Source organism: Chanodichthys erythropterus, chromosome 3, assembly GCF_024489055.1.
Source record: "Chanodichthys erythropterus isolate Z2021 chromosome 3, ASM2448905v1, whole genome shotgun sequence".
Taxonomy (NCBI): Eukaryota; Metazoa; Chordata; class Actinopteri; order Cypriniformes; family Xenocyprididae; genus Chanodichthys; species Chanodichthys erythropterus.
Window position 1 is genome coordinate 59,580,138 of NC_090223.1, and position 22,571 is coordinate 59,602,708.

Below are 22,571 nucleotides of genomic sequence, written 5' to 3' on the forward strand. Positions count from 1 at the left end.
ATTTAACAATAGCAAAAGTAAAATAGATAAAAAAGGTTTGTTGAGACAATCTTTAAGTTGGCTTGAAAAAGCCGGTCCAGAAAGTTTGAAGCAGTTTTAAAAGTTTTCAGTTTTAGTTTTGTAGTTGCTAGGGTATTCAGGGTGGTTGCTATGGTGTTGCTATGCAGTTGCTAAGGTATTCTGGGTGGTTGCTATGAGATGGATGGATGGATAGGTGGATAGATAGGTGGATAGATAGATAGACAGATTTAGTTTGATAGATAGATAGATTTAGTTTGATAGATAGATAGATGCATGGATGGATGGATGGATAGATTTAGTTTGATAGATAGATAGATTTAGTTTGATAGATAGATAGATGCATGGATGGATGGATAGATAGATTTAGTTTGATAGATAGATAGATAGATAGATAGATAGATAGATAGATAGATAGATTTAGTTTGATAGATAGATAGATAGATAGATAGATTGTAGGAAAGATTCGATCTATCGATCTGTGTTTCTGCGAGGTCTTTGAACACGCCGAGGGAGGAAAGGAGGCGGATGAGCTTCTTCTGACACTTCGTCAGGACAGACAAACCGCAGCGGAATATGCACTCACCTTCCGCACCCTAGCTGCACAAACATCCTGGGTCGAGGACACCCTCAAGCTTCTATTCCGCAAAGGGTTAAACGCAGAGCTACAATCTGAACTGGCTTGCCGTGCCGTGGTTCGCTACACCAGTGATGACATCACTTAACAGATTGGATCTCTGCATAGGGAATCTATATGATTTTTCCTTATAAAATCTCCACGGCACCCCCTCATTCTCGGTTCTCCATGGCTCAGACAACACAATCCACAGATTTCCTGTCATCAAACTTGTATCCAGGCTCCTACATGTCCAGAATCCCACAAAACCTCACCCATCATCATCTCTCCTCACGATAAACTGCCCGCTGACTATCATGATCTTGTGGAAGCATTCAGTCAATCCAAAGCTTCTCAGCTTCCTCCTCATCGCACCAGCGACTGTGCAATCGAGCTGATCCCTGGCTCTACACCCCCCAGGGGGCGTATATTCCCACTATCCCAACCAGAGTCAGAGGCCATGAAGAACTACATCGAGGAGGAGTTGGCTAAGGGCTTCATTCAACCCTCTACGTCACCAGCATCAACAGGTTTCTTCTTTGTTAAAAAAAAGGACGGAGGTCTGACCCTGTATAGATTATCGTGGGCTTAACGACATCACAGTGAAGTTCCGGTATCCCCTGCCTTTGGTCCCCTCCGCTTTGGAACAACTATGCACAGCCCGGTTCTTTACCAAGCTCGACCTTCGCAACGCCTATAATCTCATCCGCATATGGGAGGGGGACGAATGGAAGACCGCCTTCTCCACTACATCCGGGCACTATGAATACCGGGTCATGCCCTTCGGGCTGGTCAATAGTCCCTCAGTGTTCCAAGCATTCATTAATGACGTCTTCTGTGACATGCTATATAGATGGGTGATTGTCTACATCGATGATATTCTGATCTTCTCCGAGAACTACCCAGAGCATGTTCAGCACGTACAAACTGTTCTCCAAGTCAAGTCAAGTCAAGTCAAATTTATTTATATAGCGCTTTTACAATTGGTAATTGTTCAAAGCAGCTTTACATATTAGAAGCACAGAAAAAGGGAAGTGGTTAAAAATAAGCTGTACAACCAAGCGTGGTAATATGTAACATATACAAGATGGTGATACATTAAGCCAATGTCGGCTGACTCCCAGGGGTGGAAAAAACCCCCTAGGAGAAAAACCCAGCGTGCTAGCACTGGGAAAAAAGTCCTAGGAGGGAAAAAACCCCTTGGAAGATATATATAATATATGTAAATGGATATGGAGATCAAAATCTGAATTATACATTTTTATTATAGAGATTAAAAATAGATTATATATAAATATATGTAAGCGGATACAGGGATTAAAAATCTGAATCCAAAGACTCATTAATCATCAACTTTATGCCAAACTCGAGAAATGTGAATTCCATCAGACTTCCACGTCATTCTTAGGATACATCATCAGTGTGGAGGGCGTTGCTATGGACGTCAGCAAGTTTCAGGCAGTGTTAAAGTGGCCTCGTCCATCCACAGTGAAGGAACTACAACGTTTCCTGGGGTTTGCTAACTTTTACCGAAGGTTCATTCGCAACTTCTGTCTGACTGCAGCTCCGCTCACCTCCATGCTCAAAAAAGCAGGCACCCAACTGGTCTGGTCACATGCATCTACAGCAACATTTCAAAGACTATAAGGTCTGTTCACGACAGCACCCATTCTGCATCACCCCGACCCTGAACGAGAGTTCATTGTGGAAGTAGACGCCTCCAGTACAGGAATTGGAGCGATTCTCTCTCAGAGACAGGGCAATCCTTCTAAGTTGTATCCATGCGCTTATTACTCACGCAAACTCACCCCTCCTGAACAAAATTATGATGTCGGGGACCGTTAACTGCTGGCCATGAAGGCAGCAATGGAACAGTGGCGCCATTAGTTTGAGGGGAGTAAACATCCATTCACTGTGCTGACCGATCACCGCAATCTTGAATACCTGAAATCCTCCAAACGACTCAACCACCGGCAGGCCAGATGGGTGTTGTTCTTCACTCGGTTCCAATTCACAGTCACGTATCGACCCGGATCCAAGAACACAAAGGCGGATGCTCTTTCTCGGCAGTTCGAATCCTGTGCCAATCCGCCATCCAACGAACCGATCATACCCTCCTCCATAATACTCGCACCCATTCAGTGGGACATCATGTCAGAAATCGCTGAAGCACAGCAGGACGTGCCTCCACTGCTTCTCATCCCTATAGACTATAATTGACTCTCTGATCCCATCATGCTTCGCAAAGTCTTGTTTTGCTATGCATACATTTCTGAGCGTTTTCCCCTGTGTCTTGTTTATTCCGTGTATGACCTTGGACTGCCTTGAACCTCTGTACTCTGCCTGCTGCCTGCCTTATGACCATTCTGCCTGGACTCTTATTACTCTTGTATTGTCTGCCGCCCGTCCTGATCTACTGCCTGGTATTGTCTCTGATTCTGTCTTGCCTACTACATTGCTGTTGCTGTTGTCTGACCCCTGCCTGTACGACCTCGATCTTGTAATAAAGCTGCAAATGGATCTCCCCGAGTCTGCTGCCCCGTTACAGATAGACAGACAGATTTAGTTTGATAGATAGATAGATAGATAGATTTAGTTTGATAGATAGATAGATAGATAGATTTAGTTTGATAGATAGATAGATAGATAGATTTAGTTTGATAGATAGTCTGATGGGCTTCCATAGTTTAATTTTGAATTTTGACAGTTGGAGTTTGAAAGTCTTGGCTCATTTGAACATTCCGTCAATGAAAGTCAATGGGATTTTTCCATTTTTAGGAAAGCCATGAGTCGGATCAGTTAGAAAAGATATAGCAACTAACTTCAGAACAGTCTGAAGGTCTGAGCCAGATATTATTTTAATCTCCAATCTGTTGGTTCTTTAATGCTTCACTAACTATCAGAAGACACTAACCAGGTTTATAATCCAGATTGGGTTCGTTCTGCGTTACAATGTGTCTCTACTAGAACTACACTATACAGTTACAATATAATCAACTTTTGTGAATGTCTGTTGAGAAACCATGGAAAAAAAGATGAATAAAGACTGAGAGGAAGAGCCTGAACATCCAGAAAATATTCTTTACAGCATTTGTACCGTCTCGTCTATTTATCTGGTCTTCTGTGTTCACTGTCAAACACAAAATTATTTGCATTTGAAGTACTGTGAGATAAAATCCTGCAGGCACCCCTGAAATGAACAATGACAGACTCATGAAATACAGTGACAGGCTTTGATCAAAACTTCATTAAAGCACACCTGTTTTGATCCTCCATTTTAATCTGGAGCGTTTCTTCACAGCAGACCTGAGAGTCGATCACCGAACTTATGGATGCTTTAAGATTCACAACTACAGATGAGATTCTGTGAGAGAGGAGAAGATCCTAAATCAAGTTCAAATCTGAGACAAATCCTACATGAACTCGTCAGATTCTAGAATAGATCCAGACCAGAGCAAAGCATGCTGGGAACTGCCCAGTTTCAGTTCGTTCAACACTAATGATGAAGTGAACTTCAGTTTGACGTGTTTAAGTGGATTTACTCAATTAAATCAGGACAGAATGTGCAGTAATTGTGTGCTTTAACTCATTTTAATGAAGTTCATTTAACAAGCAGCAGAAATCATGTTTACAGTGTAGATGGACAGATTGATGATTCCTGATTGTGATGTGTTTTATCTCCATCAGATTCCCATCGGATCACTCTGGATCTGAACACAGTGAATGAACGCCTCCGTCTGTCTGAGAGGAACACAGTGATTACTTACACTGACACACTTCAGTCGTATCCTGATCATCCAGACAGATTTGATGTGTGGCAGGTGTTGTGTAGAGAGAGTGTGAGTGATCTACGCTCTTACTGGGAGATTGAGTGGAGTGGACGTGTGTGGATATCAGTGTCATATAAGAGCATCAGTAGGAAGGGAGAGGGTTATGAGTGTGTGTTTGGATTTAATGATCAGTCCTGGAGTTTGATCTGCTTTTCCTCCAGATACTCATTCTATCACAATAAGATAGAGACTGATCTCCCTGTAAAGCCCATCATCAGGAGAACAGTGAATGATGTGAATCACTATAGAATAGGAGTGTATGTGGATCACAGTGCAGGAATTCTGTCCTTCTACAGCGTCTCTGGAGACACAATGATCCTCATCCACACAGTCCAGACCACATTCACTCAACCGCTCTATCCTGGGTTTACTGTTTATAGAGGATCATCAGTGAAACTGTGTTGATGAATCAGAACAGAGAGACTCTACCCATAATGCTTTGAGCTGATGATGAATCAGAACAGAGAGAATCTACCCATAATGCTTTGAGCTGATGATGAATCAGAACAGAGAGACTCTACCCATAATGCTTTGAGCTGATGATGAATCAGAACAGAGAGACTCTACCCATAATGCTTTGAGCTGATGATGAATCAGAACAGAGAGACTCTACCCATAATGCTTTGAGCTGATGATGAATCAGAACAGACTCTACCCATAATGCTTTGAGCTGATGATGAATCAGAACAGAGACTCTACCCATAATGCTTTGAGCTGATGATGAATCAGAACAGAGACTCTACTCATAATGCTTTGAGCTGATGATGAATCAGAACAGAGAGAATCTACCCATAATGCTTTGAGCCGATGATGAATCAGAACAGAGAGACTCTACCCATAATGCTTTGAGCTGATGATGAATCAGAACAGAGACTCTACCCATAATGCTTTGAGCTGATGATGAATCAGAACAGAGACTCTACCCATAATGCTTTGAGCCGATGATGAATCAGAACAGAGAGACTCTACCCATAATGCTTTGAGCTGATGATGAATCAGAACAGAGAGAATCTACCCATAATGCTTTGAGCTGATGATGAATCAGAACAGAGAGACTCTACCCATAATGCTTTGAGCTGATGATGAATCAGAACAGAGAGACTCTACCCATAATGCTTTGAGCTGATGATGAATCAGAACAGAGAGACTCTACCCATAATGCTTTGAGCTGATGATGAATCAGAACAGAGACTCTACCCATAATGCTTTGAGCTGATGATGAATCAGAACAGAGAGACTCTACCCATAATGCTTTGAGCTGATGATGAATCAGAACAGAGACTCTACCCATAATGCTTTGAGCTGATGATGAATCAGAACAGAGAGAATCTACCCATAATGCTTTGAGCCGATGATGAATCAGAACAGAGAGACTCTACCCATAATGCTTTGAGCTGATGATGAATCAGAACAGAGACTCTACCCATAATGCTTTGAGCTGATGATGAATCAGAACAGAGACTCTACCCATAATGCTTTGAGCCGATGATGAATCAGAACAGAGAGACTCTACCCATAATGCTTTGAGCCGATGATGAATCAGAACAGAGAGACTCTACCCATAATGCTTTGAGCCGATGATGAATCAGAACAGAGAGACTCTACCCATAATGCTTTGAGCCGATGATGAATCAGAACAGAGAGACTCTACCCATAATGCTTTGAGCTGATGATGAATCAGAACAGAGAGAATCTACCCATAATGCTTTGAGCCGATGATGAATCAGAACAGAGAGACTCTACCCATAATGCTTTGAGCCGATGATGAATCAGAACAGAGAGACTCTACCCATAATGCTTTGAGCTGATGATGAATCAGAACAGAGAGACTCTACCCATAATGCTTTGAGCTGATGATGAATCAGAACAGAGAGACTCTACCCATAATGCTTTGAGCTGATGATGAATCAGATGTTATAGAGTCTCTTCATTACATTAATACTGAAATATCTCGACACAATAAATGTGTGTTAATGACTCAAAATCACATGATGAAATGAATGTTGAAATATTGTAATAAATGTTGAATTCAGTTTTCATGTATATTGTGTCATGTGGTGTCGTTATGAGGAGCAGGAGTGGCACTTACAGATTTAGATCCACTAACCCACTGAAAAATAACATCAACAATCAATTTATCAATTTATTCATTCAAACAGAAATGGACATTTTTACTCAACTCTCAACTCAACTTTATTTATAAAGCACTTTCAAAACCATTAAAATGGACTAAAGTGCTGTCCATAGGTAGGCTGATCAATAACACTAAAATACATACAAACATCATATACATTAAAACAAGACACCAGAAAATCAACAACAAATCACTCACAGTTCTCAGACCTAATAAAACGCCAAAGGCTTGATTAAATAAATAAGTCTTCAATTCCTTTTTTAAAAATATCCATGCCTGATGAGGTTTTTAGGGATAGTGGCAACACATTCCAAAGTGCAGGAGCCACAACAGAAAACGCGCGGTCTCCACTATGCCTCAAGTGAGACCGTGGGACGGTCAGGAGCATATTCCGAGAGGAGCGAAGGTGACGTTGAGACTGATAAGGAATTAACATATCTTTTATGTACTCAGGAGCTTGATCATGTAGTGCTTTAAAAACAAACATCAACACCTTATATTGTATTCTGTATCTAACAGGTAGCCAGTGAAGGGATATCAATAAAGGTGTTATGTGATCCCGTTTTCTGGTATTTGTTAAAAATCGCGCTGCAGCATTCTGGACACACTGAAGACGAGTAACCAGTGATTCACTTATGTCCAGATAAAAAGCAATAGTCCAGCTGGGTTAAAACAAAGACATGCACAACAATCTCCAAATCCTTGTACGAAAGAATTGGTTTCAGTTTAGACAATTTTCTTAACTGAAAGAAAGATGATTTCACAACGCTGTTAACTCGACGATCAAAGCGTAAGTCGGAATCGAAAAATACTCCAAGGTTCTTTACATAACTTTGCATATTGTTGGACAGAAGTCTATTATTTCCAGCCGGAGCATTCCCAAGCTCCTTGTTCCCAAACATAATAAACTCAGTCTTATCCTCATTTAATTGTAAAAAATGATTTGCTAGCCATCCCTTTACCTCAGTCAAGCACTTATAAAAATTAGTAAAAGATGCATAACCATCACACTCCAAGGGAAGGTACAATTGTAAATCATCAGCATACAAGTGATAATTAATATTATGCTGCTTAAAAATAGACCGCAGGGGTAACATATACAGAGAGAACAGAGTCGGACCAAGGATTGATTCCTGAGGAACCCCCCAAGAAATAGCAGCAGATGCAGAGACATAATTTCCAATTTTAACAGAGCATGTCCTGTCATGCAAATAAGAGGAAAACCACTTAAGGGCTACACCATTGATTCCTACATAATCTCTAAGGCGGTCTATTAAAATAGTGTGATCTAAAGTATCAAAGGCTGCACTTAAATCTAAAATCATTAAGGCAACACTTTTCCCAGAGTCAATACTTAACAAAATATCATTCGTAACCTTCAATAATGCTGATTCTGTGCTATGTTTGGTCCTAAATCCAGACTGAAAAGTATCCATTATGTTATTTACAATCAAGAAATCTGTAAGTTGATTATGGACAACTTTCTCTAAAATCTTATTCATAAAAGGCAATTTTGAAATAGGTCTAAAAATTTTTAACTCATGCGAATTCAAATGACCTTTTTTTTAAACCGGCTCAATAATAGCATGCTTAAACCTTGAACGTACAACTCCATGATATAAACTACTATTGATAATCAATAGTATATTAGGACCAATAGTGTCTACAACCTCTTTAAACAATCGCGACGGGAGAACGTTATAATGTGAGGTAGTCGGCTTTAAATGCATTATTATCTTTTCCAACTGGGCTAATGTGATAGGTGCAAATTTGCTTAAACAACGAAAAGGATTATTGGATAACAATATTGGCTACAACATTGCCTACAGGCACAATATTCGACCGAATAATAACAACCTTATCCATAAAATATTTTAAAAAACTATCACACAGATCCTTAGATGGGGAAGGAAAATAATTGATAGACGGACTCAATACTTTATCTATAGTTGAAAATAGTACCTTCGGATTATTTGCATTATGAGATATAATTTGCGAAAAATACGAAGATCTAGCGCAGTGGTCTCAAACTGCTGGCCCACGGGCCATTTACGGCCCGCCCTCCCCCTCTACCCGGCCCGCGACGAATCTCAAAAATAAAACATAATCCGGCCCGCTAAATTATTATTATTATTTTTCTCACAGTTGCTACCCGTCTGATATGCAAAGAAAAAGTCGCCGTTTTATGGGGGCATTCACATATCGCGTCACATAAGCGGCCGAGCCGCATTCTCCTTCTTTCCAAAGCGCTTTCGCTCCAGTGGCGTCTGTCGTTGTTATGCAACCATGAGCCGCGCTCTCAACCCGTGAGCGCTCTTGCCCAAATTACAGTAAAAGCACTCGACTTTAAGTCACGAGCGTCGATTTAAACCACCGAAACGCGTCCAATGCAGCCATTAAACGTTACCGATCCTCAAACGCAAACTGACAAATGCGCTGCCAGGTGTCTGTCAAGAAACAGAAGAGTGTACAAATGTATTCAGGGATTGTTTTGTTCAGTACAGTGTTGGTCAGTGCAAAATTTTAATGTTATTTAAGCTAACATAAAGTAAGGGAAAATACTTCCACTAAATATTAAATACTAATAATGTATGTAACAATGAGAGATTTTTATTTTTTGGCAAAATAAAGTTGATTATATATATATATATATATATATAGCTCCAGTTTTTTGTTTATTTCTGACCCCTCCACACCACAAGTGTTGATGGTTTTGTTCCTAAATTACTATATATTTTTTATTCCATGCACCTTGTTGGATGTGAGACGTTGCACCAGACTATTTCAATTAATAGTATATTAGGCCTAGTAGTATTATATTAGTAATAGTATTATATAATTATATTACACTCTGTTACAATGAGACACTTCTGTTTACATTTAGTACAGTAAATAGAATATTTAATTGCGCTTGAATGTTAATATGGCCCTCCTATGAGGTGTCAATCACAGAAACGGCCCCCCGCCAATTTGAGTTTGAGACCCCTGATCTAGCGGCTCTAACAGCATTTTGATAGTTTGATAGAGATTCTCTAAGAATACCATATGATATTTGCAATTTATCTTTCAGCCACTTACGCTCTGCAAGCCGACAAACCCACCTCAAATTACGCGTTACATCATTTTACCACGGTTGTTTTTTTTACTTTTTGACATCTCATTTTAAAAGGCGCAACATTATCCAAGATTTCAGAGCATACATGATTGAAAGAGTCAACCAGTTCATTAGGTCCCACAACTGACAATATGGTAGGCTCAATATGAAGGGCTGATTCAGTAAAGGCAGTTGAGAACGCACTAGATGTAGAAGTAGTGATAACTCTGGACAAGAATGATGGAGGCTGATGACAGTCATTTGTTGTAGAAGTAAAATTAAACCTAATAGGCATATGATCCGAAATGGCCATTTCTTCAACACAAATATTTTCTATCATTAACCCCAAAGAAAAGACCAAGTCAAGTGTGTGGCCATGATCGTGTGTTGGTCCGAAGACACATTGAGATTCAAGAATTCAAGAATTCCTTGGTCATAGGTTTGCCAGGACAACAAACATGAATATTAAAATCACCCATAATCAAAATCCTGTCAGCAGATGGAACAACCACAGATAAAAACTCACAAAATTCATCATGAAAATTCTTATTATAACCAGGAGGCCTATATATCAAGGCACAAATCACTGGCGAGGGCAAGTCAATCTTCATTAATTGAACCTCTAAACTCTTTGAACTTTCAACAGGCAGTAACTTGCACTTCATCATGTTATTAAAAATAACAGCCAGGCCTCCATCTCGACGATTACTTCTCGAAGTACTTAAATAGCTACATCCCTTTGGTAAAAGTTCAGCAAGAGGACTCGTATCAGCATCGTTTAACCAAGTTTCAGTTATAAGAAGAAAGTCAATTATGTAACGTAAAACGTTACATAATAGTCATTCAGGATGAATGTTTTGTTGACAACTGAGCGTGCGTTTTTCAAAGCCATAAGCACTGTGATCGACTCAACAGGCTGATTAGAGGAAGAAACAGCACTTAGCTCACGCCTCCGCGTCTCATCTCTCTCCGTGTAATCCAATGCAATGATGGCAGGCAGAACATTTAGCAAATAAGAAGGCCGCAACTCCACTGTTGGTCTAGCTCCAGTATTCAGGATCCTCAATTTCTTAAGCTTCACCAAGACTCCAGCCCGTGTGCCTCGTCTCCTGCAGCGTCTCCTCTTCCAGCACGCGCATCCAGTTACCTGACAGACTTTAAAAGGCAGCTGGAACATACATGGCTGTTCAGCAAACAAGTTCAAGTTTGAATCACGGCTGCACATATCCAAGGCCGTAGATCGAAGACTTAGCAACGAAAGGCGATCATAGATCAACTGTGAGCAATCCAAATAATTTATAAAACATAAAAATAAAACAAATAAACATGAAACGGCTTGCCGTCGCTCCACATTTAGGATGTCCAACACACAACCTGGCGCCATCTTGAAAATAGGAACAGAGTCCGGGTGATGTATGAATGATTTACATGTATGAATAAATACACAAACTTAAAACTGTTTATTTGATTCATGCTTTAAAACATAGATTAACAGAATAAAAAGTACATTAACCCTTGAGGGACGGATTGGGCGGTACCGCCCAAAATGGCATACTTTTACAAATGTGTAGTTATCTCAAAAACTGTTAATGCTAGAGAGATGCGGTCTTTTTTGCCGTCTTCCTCAGATTCCACTGAAAACAGGTTTGTATATTAAACATGCTTCCCTTATTGTGCAATACCACTGCGTATACAGGCCAATGAAAACGATTATGTTAGGCAGATTCAACACGCAACAACCAATGTAAAAATTGCCGCTGGGAGGAATATTTTTCTAACCCAATCAGAGGAAGGTTACCATGATGTATTCTAGCCATTCAGAGGACTCTGTAGCTCTGCTGTAGCCTGGTAAAAGCAGAATGGCCTATAGTAAAAGACCGGCAGCCGGGTGTAATCAATAAGCGATCGGAGAATCAGCATCAGGTGGAGAAAGCAGAAAGCGATCGGAGTGTTACAGAGAGCGATCTGAGTATTAGCGAGCACAAAGAGATAAATTCGAGAGAGATATAGCATTATTACAGAATTGTTTTATCAAAATGGCAATCAGTAAAAGATTTACGGCAGAACAAGCTCTGGAACAATTACTGGAAAGTGACGAGGAGAAATCTGGAGCAGACAGCTTTTACACTGATGGAGAGGCCTTGCTTTGCTCACTTGCATGCCTAGGCTGTTTGTAAAAAAGAGTTAATTATTTAATTGTTCTTTACACATTTGATTAAACAATAACACATTTCTGTCAAGCAAAGAGTTTGAAAAAATATATATATATTTTGTTCTATATTCTGTGATGTGTGATTTTCAGTAATAAATGACAAAAATCTAATTTTCGTTTTTGAAATTCTCTAGTTTACTGTACATTTTCTTTCACTCATACTTCCTTTCTAAACACATTACATGCATGCTTATGGTAGCTTAGGGTCTTCTGAATCCATAGATACCAAACACAGGGTGTTCCATCTCCTTTACATATGATTTATAAGCCCTAATGTAAAAATAGAGAAAACAGACCAAAAAGGGCTTAGTCCCAAAAATTAAAAAACGCCTAGGACTGTTTGTAAATAAAGTTAATTATTTAACTGTTCTTTACACATTAGATTGAACATTAACCCATTTCTGTCAAGCAAAGGGTTTGAAAAATATATTTTTGGGTCAAAAACTTTTCACTATTGTTGTGTGAGGTAGGATTTTCAGTAATAAATGAGAAAAATCTCATTTTCGTTTTTGAAATTCTCTAGTTTATTGTACAATTTTTCACTCATACTTCCTTTATAAACATATTGCATGCATGCTTATTGTAGCTTAGGGTCTTCTGAATCCATTGATACCAAATACATGGTGGTCCATCATCATTACATATGGTTTATAAGCCGAAATGTAAAAATAGAGAAAACGGACCAAAAAGGGCTTAGTCCCCTAAGGGTTAATATTTTTTTTTTTTTAAATTTGCAATGGCCAATTGCTTTTCTTTATCCATTTGTCAATCGAGTTTAAAACGCCATTGGTCAGGACACATGTGGAGCAACCAATCAGCTTTCACCTCAGTGTGAAGAGCCAATCCTCTGTCACTTGTGAATGTAACATGCGCTGTCATTGGACAGTGAGAACAACTATTGGTCAGAGCCGTTAAATATGAGAGTTGAGGTCGGGTGTATTTCATACGTCCTTAAAAGTGAAGCCGCGGGCTCTTTGATCGTCCCCTGGTGGCTGGATGCAGTAGAAGTCATAAACCCGCCCTCTCAATGCAAACAAATGGTACTTGTCAAAATAACAAAAAATTATTTACACTTACAATAAAATTTTCCGAAAGATGGTTTTGGTCATTTAAGGTAGTTGTTATCACGATGATATATATTCAATAGTTCGTTTTTGTGATAAGTTTGATTTTAGCTAGCAATTTGGTGCTATAGAAATGGGGCATGACGTCATGATTTACAGTTGATTGACAGCTTGTCTGACACCTCACCACAAATCTTTACTTGAACGGCCATTTAAAATGTCTTTAGGATTTTTAATTCCATTAATATTTCATAAGAACATCCATTTTATATAAAACACTTAATTATAAGTGGGTAACACTTTACATTAAGGTTCTCTTTGTAAAGGGTTTATAAAGGTGTTTGTTAATGAGTAATAAGTCATTTACAAATGTATTATAAATCATTAATAATGCAGTTATAACTGCATGAATAAAAAGGTGACTTTAATGAAATACCTGCCAAATAGTGAGCCGTTTTAACTCACATGTTATAAATGCTTAATAAATGTATTTATTAACATATATTTAACTCAAAACCAGATTTCTGGTTTATTTTATGATGCAGCAAAAATCGACTATCATAATTAGACTGAAGGTTGTTGTATTTGTGCTTTTCTTATTAATATCTCATGACTGCCACTTGTCTTACTATGTTGCTTACCAGAAGTTTTTGTCTTACCCATGATACTCTCCAAAAAGGTCATGATGCCTCTCCACAGCAGTGTATAAAAACAAAATTATTGTTTTAGAGTAAAGACAAAATTCCAACTTTATTTTGAAAATAAAACAAAAGATAATAACCATAACTTGATTAGATATTAAAGTCTGCGTGAACCGGAAGTTGCAAACGACTCTTCTCCAGTGTTGTGACGTATTTCCAAGTGAAACAGAATATTGAATAGAGGGCAGAGTTTTACTTTAGTGCTCCTCCTTTCCATCTCTCGCACTCCTCCTCTCCATATCTCACTCATAGCAGACGAACGGTTGCAGAAGAGTGCTTTACACGTTTTCAACCCAAGCCGTCAAACTGACGTTATCAGAGAAGGAACGCCATTCCAGACCAGAAGTAACTTTTCAGATTTTGATTAAAGATTACTGCGCTAAACAAGTTTTTTCTGTGTTTTAACTTGCACGGATTCATTGTTCACCACAAGACCAGTAATATGACCAGTAATAATATTAATGTAAAGTGAAAACCTGTGAACCATTTATTAATGAGTTATGAATATGAATAACCTATGAAAAGGAACATTAATGTAAAGTGGAAACCTGTTAACCATTTATTAATGAGTTATGAATATTCATAACCTATGAAAAGGAACATTAATGTAAAGTGGAAACCTGTTAACCATTTATTAATGAGTTATGAATATTAATAACCTATGAAAAGGAACATTAATGTAAAGTGGAAACCTGTTAACCATTTATTAAAGGGGTGGTTCAATGCGATTTCACTTTTTATACTTTAGTTAGTGTGTAATGTTGCTGCTTGAGCATAAACAGTATCTGCAGAGTTACAGCACTGAAAGTTCAATGCAAACCGAGATATCGTCTTTTAAAGTTTAATGACTACAAAAACGACTGGTTTTGGACTACAACGGGTTGGTGACATCATAAACTACGGTGGCCGAGAGAGCTCAAATTAATAATGCAAATTAAGAAAACATCTTCATCAGTTTGACAACACATGTGCTGCAAAATCCCACAACACTTACAAATAGTGAAACGCGCAGCAAATAATGAAACGCGCTGCAAACAGACAAACGTGCTGCAAATAATGAAATGCGCTGCAAACAGACAAACACGCTGCAAATAGTGAAACACGCTGCAAATAACACAGACCACAACGGAAATGTTTCAAGGGGACCCAAATAAGTGACAAACCCTACTGGGACCTGCTTATTGTTTAATTGTCTACTCGCAGTGGTGTTGTCAATGACCTGAAAGGTGAGTTTTTGTTTATTTAATCATCCTGATCGTATAATTGCCTAGTCTCTTTTTATATTATTGGCCTAAATAATCTGACATGGTACACAATGTTGAACGTTATATTGTTGCATATATTAGCTGGCTTAATTAAGCATCTTATACCCCCGTTTCACAGGCAAGGATTAAGTTTTTGTCTTACCCATGATACTCTCCAAAAAGGTCATGATGCCTCTCCACAGCTGTGTATAAAAACAAAATTAACAATATATGTTTGAGCTGTTCTAACTGAAAGCAACATATACTGACATATCTTAACCCCTTCAGACCTGAATTATGTTCCACTGAGCAAAAAAAAAATTGTATCCACTTGATATTTGCTCTTCTTTCATGTATAAATGAGTCTAAAAAAAAAATGTGAAAACTCATTTTTTTATTAGATTTTTTTCATGTCCACTACAATGGACATCAGGGCTCAAGAAACAAAACATCTGTCATATTTTAACCATACAGTTCTTATGAGCTAGAGTTCAAACACAATATGTGAACCATAGCATTGAATATTTTGAAAAGAACACATACTGTAACAAAGAGCAATGCAATACGAATGTAGAGAAAATGTAAAATGATAAGATGAATTCTCAAAAAACTTGTTTTATTACTTTTGTTGTTTGCAGTGGGTGAATGGGAATATGTGTGTATGTGTCTGTGTGTGTGTGTGTTGTGTGTACTTGCCGTTTTTGATACATATGATTGCGTGCATATAACATCAGGGCATCAGTGTGTGTGCGCGCACGTGTGTGTGTGTGTGTGTGTGTGTGTGTGATTCTGTGTGTGTGCGGGTGTGTGCATGCATGCTTGTTCATGTACATGTATCTCCCTATTTATTTATGATAATTTGATTGTCAGTACAAGTATTTCATTTATCAGTTCTTCATTGTGTTGCAGGCAACGTGATCAGGGGCGTTTAAGGTCAAAGAAGGAGAGAAAGAGGCTCCACCATGACCTGGGGAAATAAGTACAAAAAAAGATACTTCCGCCTAAAGAATAAAACAACATCCCCTTCTTCTAAAGTCAAACATCAACTGAACACCGCAGCTGTGCAGTCGCAAGCTCGAAAAACCCTCAAATTTCATTCTGCACTGTTGAGGGACATAAAAAGCAAATATACAACTTCATATGATGAACGAGAGAGGCAGATTATCTCCAAATTGGTATCTGGGCAGATTGTGAAAAAGTACCGCATGCAGAAATATGGACAGAGTGCCATTGGTCTTCCAAGAAGAAGGTGGAAGACTTTAGATGGAAATACACTTTCTTTCTCTCGTAAAGAGAAGCTCCGCATTCCAACACATGTAAAATCAAGTATCAGAGCCTTCTATGACCGGGATGATGTCAGTCGGGAGAAAACGGACAATAACGCGAAACAAAGTAAAAAAACAAGAGATTTCTTGTTGATACACTTATAAACCTTCACAGAAAGTTTCTGTCTGAAAATGTCTCTCTGTCTACAGAATGGCCAGTTGTGGGTCTAGTGTTATCACCCTTCTGGATCCCATAAGGGTTCTGTATGTGGCCCACATGGTCCCATTTATTAGAACCCATGTGTGACCTATGTGGGCCCCTATAATGAACACACAAATGAGCCCCACTTATGGACCCATCATGGCCCCTATGGCCTAACACACATGGGGCCTGTGTGGAGCCGATGTATTCTATGGGCCCCACTTGGGTTGCCCATGCAGGGCCCAAGTGACAGCCCATCAAAAACCCACATGGGGCCCACATGGACATGTTGGCTGGGCTACTGACTCTGAAAAACACCAGAATAAAGATGCCCAGGGTCTCTGATCACCTGTGTAAATGTGCCTTAGTCCTGCTGCAGGAGACAAGAGGACTGCAGATGTGAACAGAGCAATAAACTGCAATGTCTGTATTGTAAGATGCCAGAGACAGTGCTACAGAAGGGAGACAGAAGGACAGCTGATTGTCCTTCCAGTGCCAAACCACATGTGACCATAAGTCCCACCAAACATGTTTGAGAACGTCAAATGCCTTGGTGGAAGAGTGGAGTAACATCTCACAGCAAGAGCTGCAAATCTGGTGCTGTCCATGAGGATGAGATGCTCTGTAAAGCAGCTGGTGCCACATCAGACTTTCAGATGTTCATCAAATGTCTATGAAATTCGTTCACTTTATGTCTCAGTTGTTGAATCTTTTTGTTTGTACAAATATTTACATGTTAAGAAATTTGCTGGAAAAACAGTTGAAAGTGAAAAACTCAATGTGCACCAATATTGATTGAATAATAATCAAGCAATTAAGGATGACACAGAATATTCACACTAGTCTATGGCTTATTTTTATTACAGGGTCCCCGCGGGTCCTTAAAAAGTCTTGAAATGTCTTAAATAAAATTTTCGATTTTTAAGGTCTTGAATTCTGGAATTTTCCATAAGGAGGTCTTAAATTTCATGTGGGATCTTAAATTTCATGTCCGACTCGTCATTTTTATTTATTTTTTCAACCGCAATTTGAACAGTGCAACATGTGGTGGCAGCACTTCGTGGGTGCAACCTGCATCATTCCATAGGTGACATACGAGTATTAGTGGTTAATGAATGCGTTGCGTGATGGTTCGCCACCACGGCATTTTGCGAAATCGCAGCTTGGGCAAATGTTTGTTTGATGACAACTGGTTGGAGGAAGAAAAGTATCGGAGGTGGCTGAAGAAAACAGCCAGTAATCATGAAGAAAAAGACGGTGAAGCTGGGGACAGTGGGCCACAAAGCACTCGATTCACACATGAAACCAGAGAAGCACAAGAAGTAGCCTATGTGAAATAATAGGTTAGCAATTAAATGTAACATCGCAGCAATGGAAACATTTCGATTAATGCCGAATGAGAGAGACAGGCTACGTGAGTCCATACATTTAAGTGTTCTGTTTTGCGAATCGCGATCTGGTCACCTGATTAGCAGAGAATTTACAAAATATTCCATTGGTTACTCCACTGAACATGGAATCTGTTTCTTTTCCCAAATCTTCACTCATGCACGTTTCTTTCTTTCGTTCGCATTTAGGCCTATTCCTTCTTTACTGTGGTAAAGTAGAAATACACCGTAGAACAGAAACCTTTTTGCTTGCACGTCAATTTCTATTTAACACAGTTTGTGCTTGTTATTAGACTTTATAAGGCGTGTCAAGTTTGTTTGTATAGCGCGTTTCACACACGCTGGTAATTTTTACTTTCGTTTTCTCTGGCAGCGCTAAATCAAACATAGCCTGAATGTCTTGCCCCTGCAGAGGATTAAACTTGCTCTTCAGACCTTTTACTACAAGTGTCATTTGCTTGTAACATCAGGAGATAACATTAAGATATTATTATAGAGATGATATTATATCTCTTTCCTGCTCTTGTCCCACATCACTCTCAAGTGCAGAGCGGTGGCTATATCAAAGACTAATAACAAGACTTTGGCTATATGACGCAGCTTTGTGTGGAAATAAAAAACGCATGTTTTTTTAAATAATATTTAACTTTCTTATAGGTTACCATTATTTACCGATATGTATTTCATAGTTTTACAGGCTAGTGTGTTGTTTCACTGACAGAATAGCTAAAATAAACATGCACGTCTGTTATCCCTGTTGAAAAAAACAGCAAATTTCAAAATGTATTTAATTGAGGTCGCCTATATATACACACAAACATACACACTCTTCAAATCATATTTAATGCTTTTAAAATAGGCTACATAAAAAAGTAAAATAGTTCCAGCAGATTTTGCTGTGGTACCGAAGAACCGTAAATTTTCATGGTATCGGCACAGACTACTGGAATTTTGGTATCGTGACAACTACTGTTATACATGTATATCTTGGATTGCCAGATTGGCATTAATCCCATTGTTGACCATATTGGAAGTTTGATGTCTTCACAGCACTGAAAGTAGTAGCTGAACAAAGCACTTTTAAATACATTTCTGATCCTGATCTTTCCTACAGTTGTCTATCTGGATCTTCATTCATTAGGTCTATCTATGCATATATTATTGAATGTGCTTGCATTTATCTGTGTCTGAAATGACATAGAAAACACTAATCAGACCCTGAACAACATTTTCTTGAGGGAGAACCCCCAAACCCAGCTCAAGGCTATTTGGCAGCCACGTTTACCCATAATTTAGATCAAGTATGACGAATACTTTAACTTTTGTGTATTTGTGGGCTTTTGTAATGTCCTGGGGCTAAACTGCTATGAGGGGCCAGAATTTAGAAATTACCTTAAGTACCTTAAAGGCTGATAGTTTATACATAGTCAACCATGTCAGGGTTGTAAGGTCAATCAGCACTTGGTATAAAAGTTTTCGCGTCCCTTTGACCTGTCTTGAGCGTGGCTCTGGTGAGTTGTGCCACGCTAATGCTTCGCCACATCATTCTGTGTTGTCGCGCTGAACATTTTCCTGTTTTTTTTTTTGTTGAGGTAAAGTCAACTTAAATTTTCCTTTTAGAGGACTTAAAAAGGTCTTAAAAGTTATTAAATTTGCTGTTAAAAAATGTGCAGATACCCTGTATTAGGACACAGATACATTTGTAGAGGTTTATTTCAAGTTGTTAACACTATGCAGTACTGTAGTCACAGAATGATAACGAAGGAAGCAAACTAATCAAATTATTCAAAAACGTTTTAAAGCCTCAAAAAAAAAAAAGCTAAACAGAAAACACATCAGTGTAAAACAAGGTTATTCGTTCATGTTTGCTCTGCTGTATCATTGCGTTAACTGTTTATCTGAATGCCTGTCCTGTACTCAATCAGGTAAAATAGCTCAGATGATTTATCATATATTACACAAACTGCATTGTTTTGAACATGTGAACGCTTGACTAACATTGAAAATTTTATTACCTTTTCAAAATAATCCATTAAACCGATGCGATTTGAGGAGCGTGTACTAATATTTTCAGTTCCATTCGCTTGCATGTTCTCTCAAGGACACGCCCACAATAGCAGGATATCATGAATATTCGCGTAAACACCACCCAGTGGAACAGAATATTTCAGGAATCGAATATATTGTAACACCGGCATGTCCTGGAGGGATCGTGCGGATGGATTCAGCCGATTGTGCCAAACTTTTCGAAAGCGGTGCGACGGATCCACCGTGCAGTCAGGGGAGAGGCGTGGATCATGGGAACCTCTAATCACCTGCTAATAATTTGGTACCATTAAAGCTGGCGCTTTAAAACACATTACAATGTAGCTACTCTTTCATGTGGTAAAGATATTATTCAATTATTACTTTTTGTTTTTTTAATCAAGTTGAAATGATTATCTCCTATCCGAAGAATGGGCCAGCATATAATCATTAAATTAATACAAAATTAAAATAAACCTATAAAAGAACCCTACATATGTGCAAAGGACCCCCAGATTATAACCTTGATCCTTTTTATTCATGAATATGTTATTTATTTCCAACAGAATTAGAACTTTTCTTAGTGGGAAATGTTTTTGCCAAAGTTTCAACAATCAGTGATATGTGCGCGACGCTTATGCCTGTCAGAATATAAACCTATATGGTCTAGGCTGCTGTGCATCACCCAGGTGGGTGCAACACATTGGTGGGGGTGGTAGAGAGTAGCCCCCCCTCCCCTGAAGCACTTTGAGTGTCTATGATAAAGCACTATATAAATGTAATGTATTATTATTACAAACAACTCACAGATAATTCTCTGCCAGATCTACCAGGCCTATGCTGCACACACTGCAATCTAAAACTTAACACCGTACCGTCTTAAACGTACACCAGTTGAGAATTGACGTGAGATTTGATCGTTGCCACCACTCAAGCCCAGAAAATTTGAATGAAGTTGAACCTTGGTCAACTTTCCCAGTCGCTTAGTAGCTGGCTGCTTTTTCGCTCTCTGTCACCCATAGTCGCCTGGCACTCATTGAAATGAAGATCTGTCGCTTTGTAGCTGACTGTAGCTGGCACTGTGAATGCAGTTTTTCTAGTCCCAGGAATGAGGAATCCTCTGGCCTGTTTGATGTTAGGGATCAGTTAGAGGAGCTGCTGGAAGCCTCCAGAGGCCTAGAAGATGTGACCAGACACATCAAAGAGATTGCAGCCACATCAAGGGACCTGACAGCAGTACATTCCCATGAATTTCGCCTGTTTGGTTTGCAAAGATATAGTTTGACTTGAAAGTATTTCTGTAGGTTACATTTTTAAAAAAAAAAAGTTAACATTTTTGATAAGTTCAAAAGACCCTCGAAGAGTTACTTATGACATGTTCTGGCCGACACACTGAAGCAAAGTTTATGCTGGGTTCACACTAAACAATTTTAGCCCGGTTTTCAGCTCGCCATGTTTTTCAGAGGGGAAAAAACAACAAACAACAAAAGTCAAACATTAATATATCAAACATGTTTAACATGTTTATTTTCTGTGCCATTAGTTTCAGCTCAAATAACAAACAAAAACGAGCACTGCCACTGGGCTATATAAGAACTGAGCTGCTCAGCAACATATGCTCAAAAAACTTTAAGTTGTACTTTGGGTTGAGTGCCGTGTGCAGAAGCACCCCCTTTTAAATTGACGGAATTCCGTTTTCTTCCATCTCTCAAGCTCATCCAGGCCTCGAGGGGTGCAAGAAAAGATGGAGGGTATTTGACTACGGATTTGAAGCAGCCTAGAGCTCACTTGTTGTTTTGGTCAGCGGAGAGCCTGAATCTTCTTTCTCCACAGGTCCAACAGAGAAGAAGCCTCTTCATCACCCCCAAGCATGCCTGATGCATGTGATCGATTGGGAAGCTTTTTATCATGTCAATGGGCAGCTGAATAAGTGGAGTATCGCCATTGTGATGCTCAGGCTGAACCTGGCTCCTAAATGACGAATCTGTGCGCAAGGTGATGTTTTCTGTGGCTGGATATGTTACTTTACTAAACCATTGACCTTTCTGGTCACATTTATCACAGCCATAGTACCCGGAGCACAGCTTTGTGCCTCGTATAAAGGCTTTTGCCGGAGCATCACACACAATGCAGAGAACATTGATAGTGAAATTTCCCTCCTATACTGAAGGCCGCTTGACATCAGATCTTTGAGATGCTTTTTTAAAAAGCCGTATTTTTCATATATTTTATCTTTATTCTACACCTCTGTTTCCACTGTCATCTGAACGGCTCGTTTTACTTCCTGCTTCTATGAAGTCACTTCCTCCAAAATATGCAATGTGCACAGATTGGTTATCTGGGCCAGTGTATCCAGAGCCATCGTGATTCGCTGAAGCGTCCAGAAACGCTACGCCCTTTACCCTTAGTTGTTACCGGTTATGTGGGCTTCGGTGAAAATGTAAATAATAGCGTCTATATTGCTGTATCAAATAGAGCCGAATTAGACCCAGACGAAGAGGGTCAAGCTCTCTGCAATCGCGGCTTTTAAAGGACGTTTATGAATGGTATTTCATTTAGTATTTGTGTCAAAGTGTCTAGATATGCTGTCACTGCTGTTTGTTAGCTTTCAATATACAGTTTTATCCTGATTAAAGCTTTACTGTAGCTGAATACATGACTGAGTAGTGGCATTTTTGTAAAGGCATCGTTTAATTTATAACATGAAAAACTGTTTGTCTATGAACATAGAAGTTTGTTGGTGTTGGCATTTGTTTAAGTATGCACTAGAATTTAACT

General features: G+C 39.1%; 1 protein-coding gene and 1 pseudogene across 3 annotated transcripts in view; both read left to right on the plus strand.

Moving 5' to 3' along the window:
- Positions 1 to 7,026, plus strand: part of LOC137006186 (NACHT, LRR and PYD domains-containing protein 3-like) — a 40,484-nt gene extending 33,458 nt beyond the window's left edge. For all 3 annotated transcript variants that reach the window (XM_067366767.1, XM_067366759.1, XM_067366776.1), the window contains one exon: positions 4,322 to 7,026. In XM_067366767.1, coding sequence (XP_067222868.1) covers positions 4,322 to 4,869 — 548 coding nt within the window. In that variant the 3' untranslated portion in view covers positions 4,870 to 7,026. The remainder of the gene's footprint in view (positions 1 to 4,321) is intronic.
- The window catches only part of LOC137006055 (zinc finger protein 721-like), a 970,851-nt pseudogene that overhangs the window by 804,937 nt on the left and 143,343 nt on the right, over positions 1 to 22,571 (plus strand).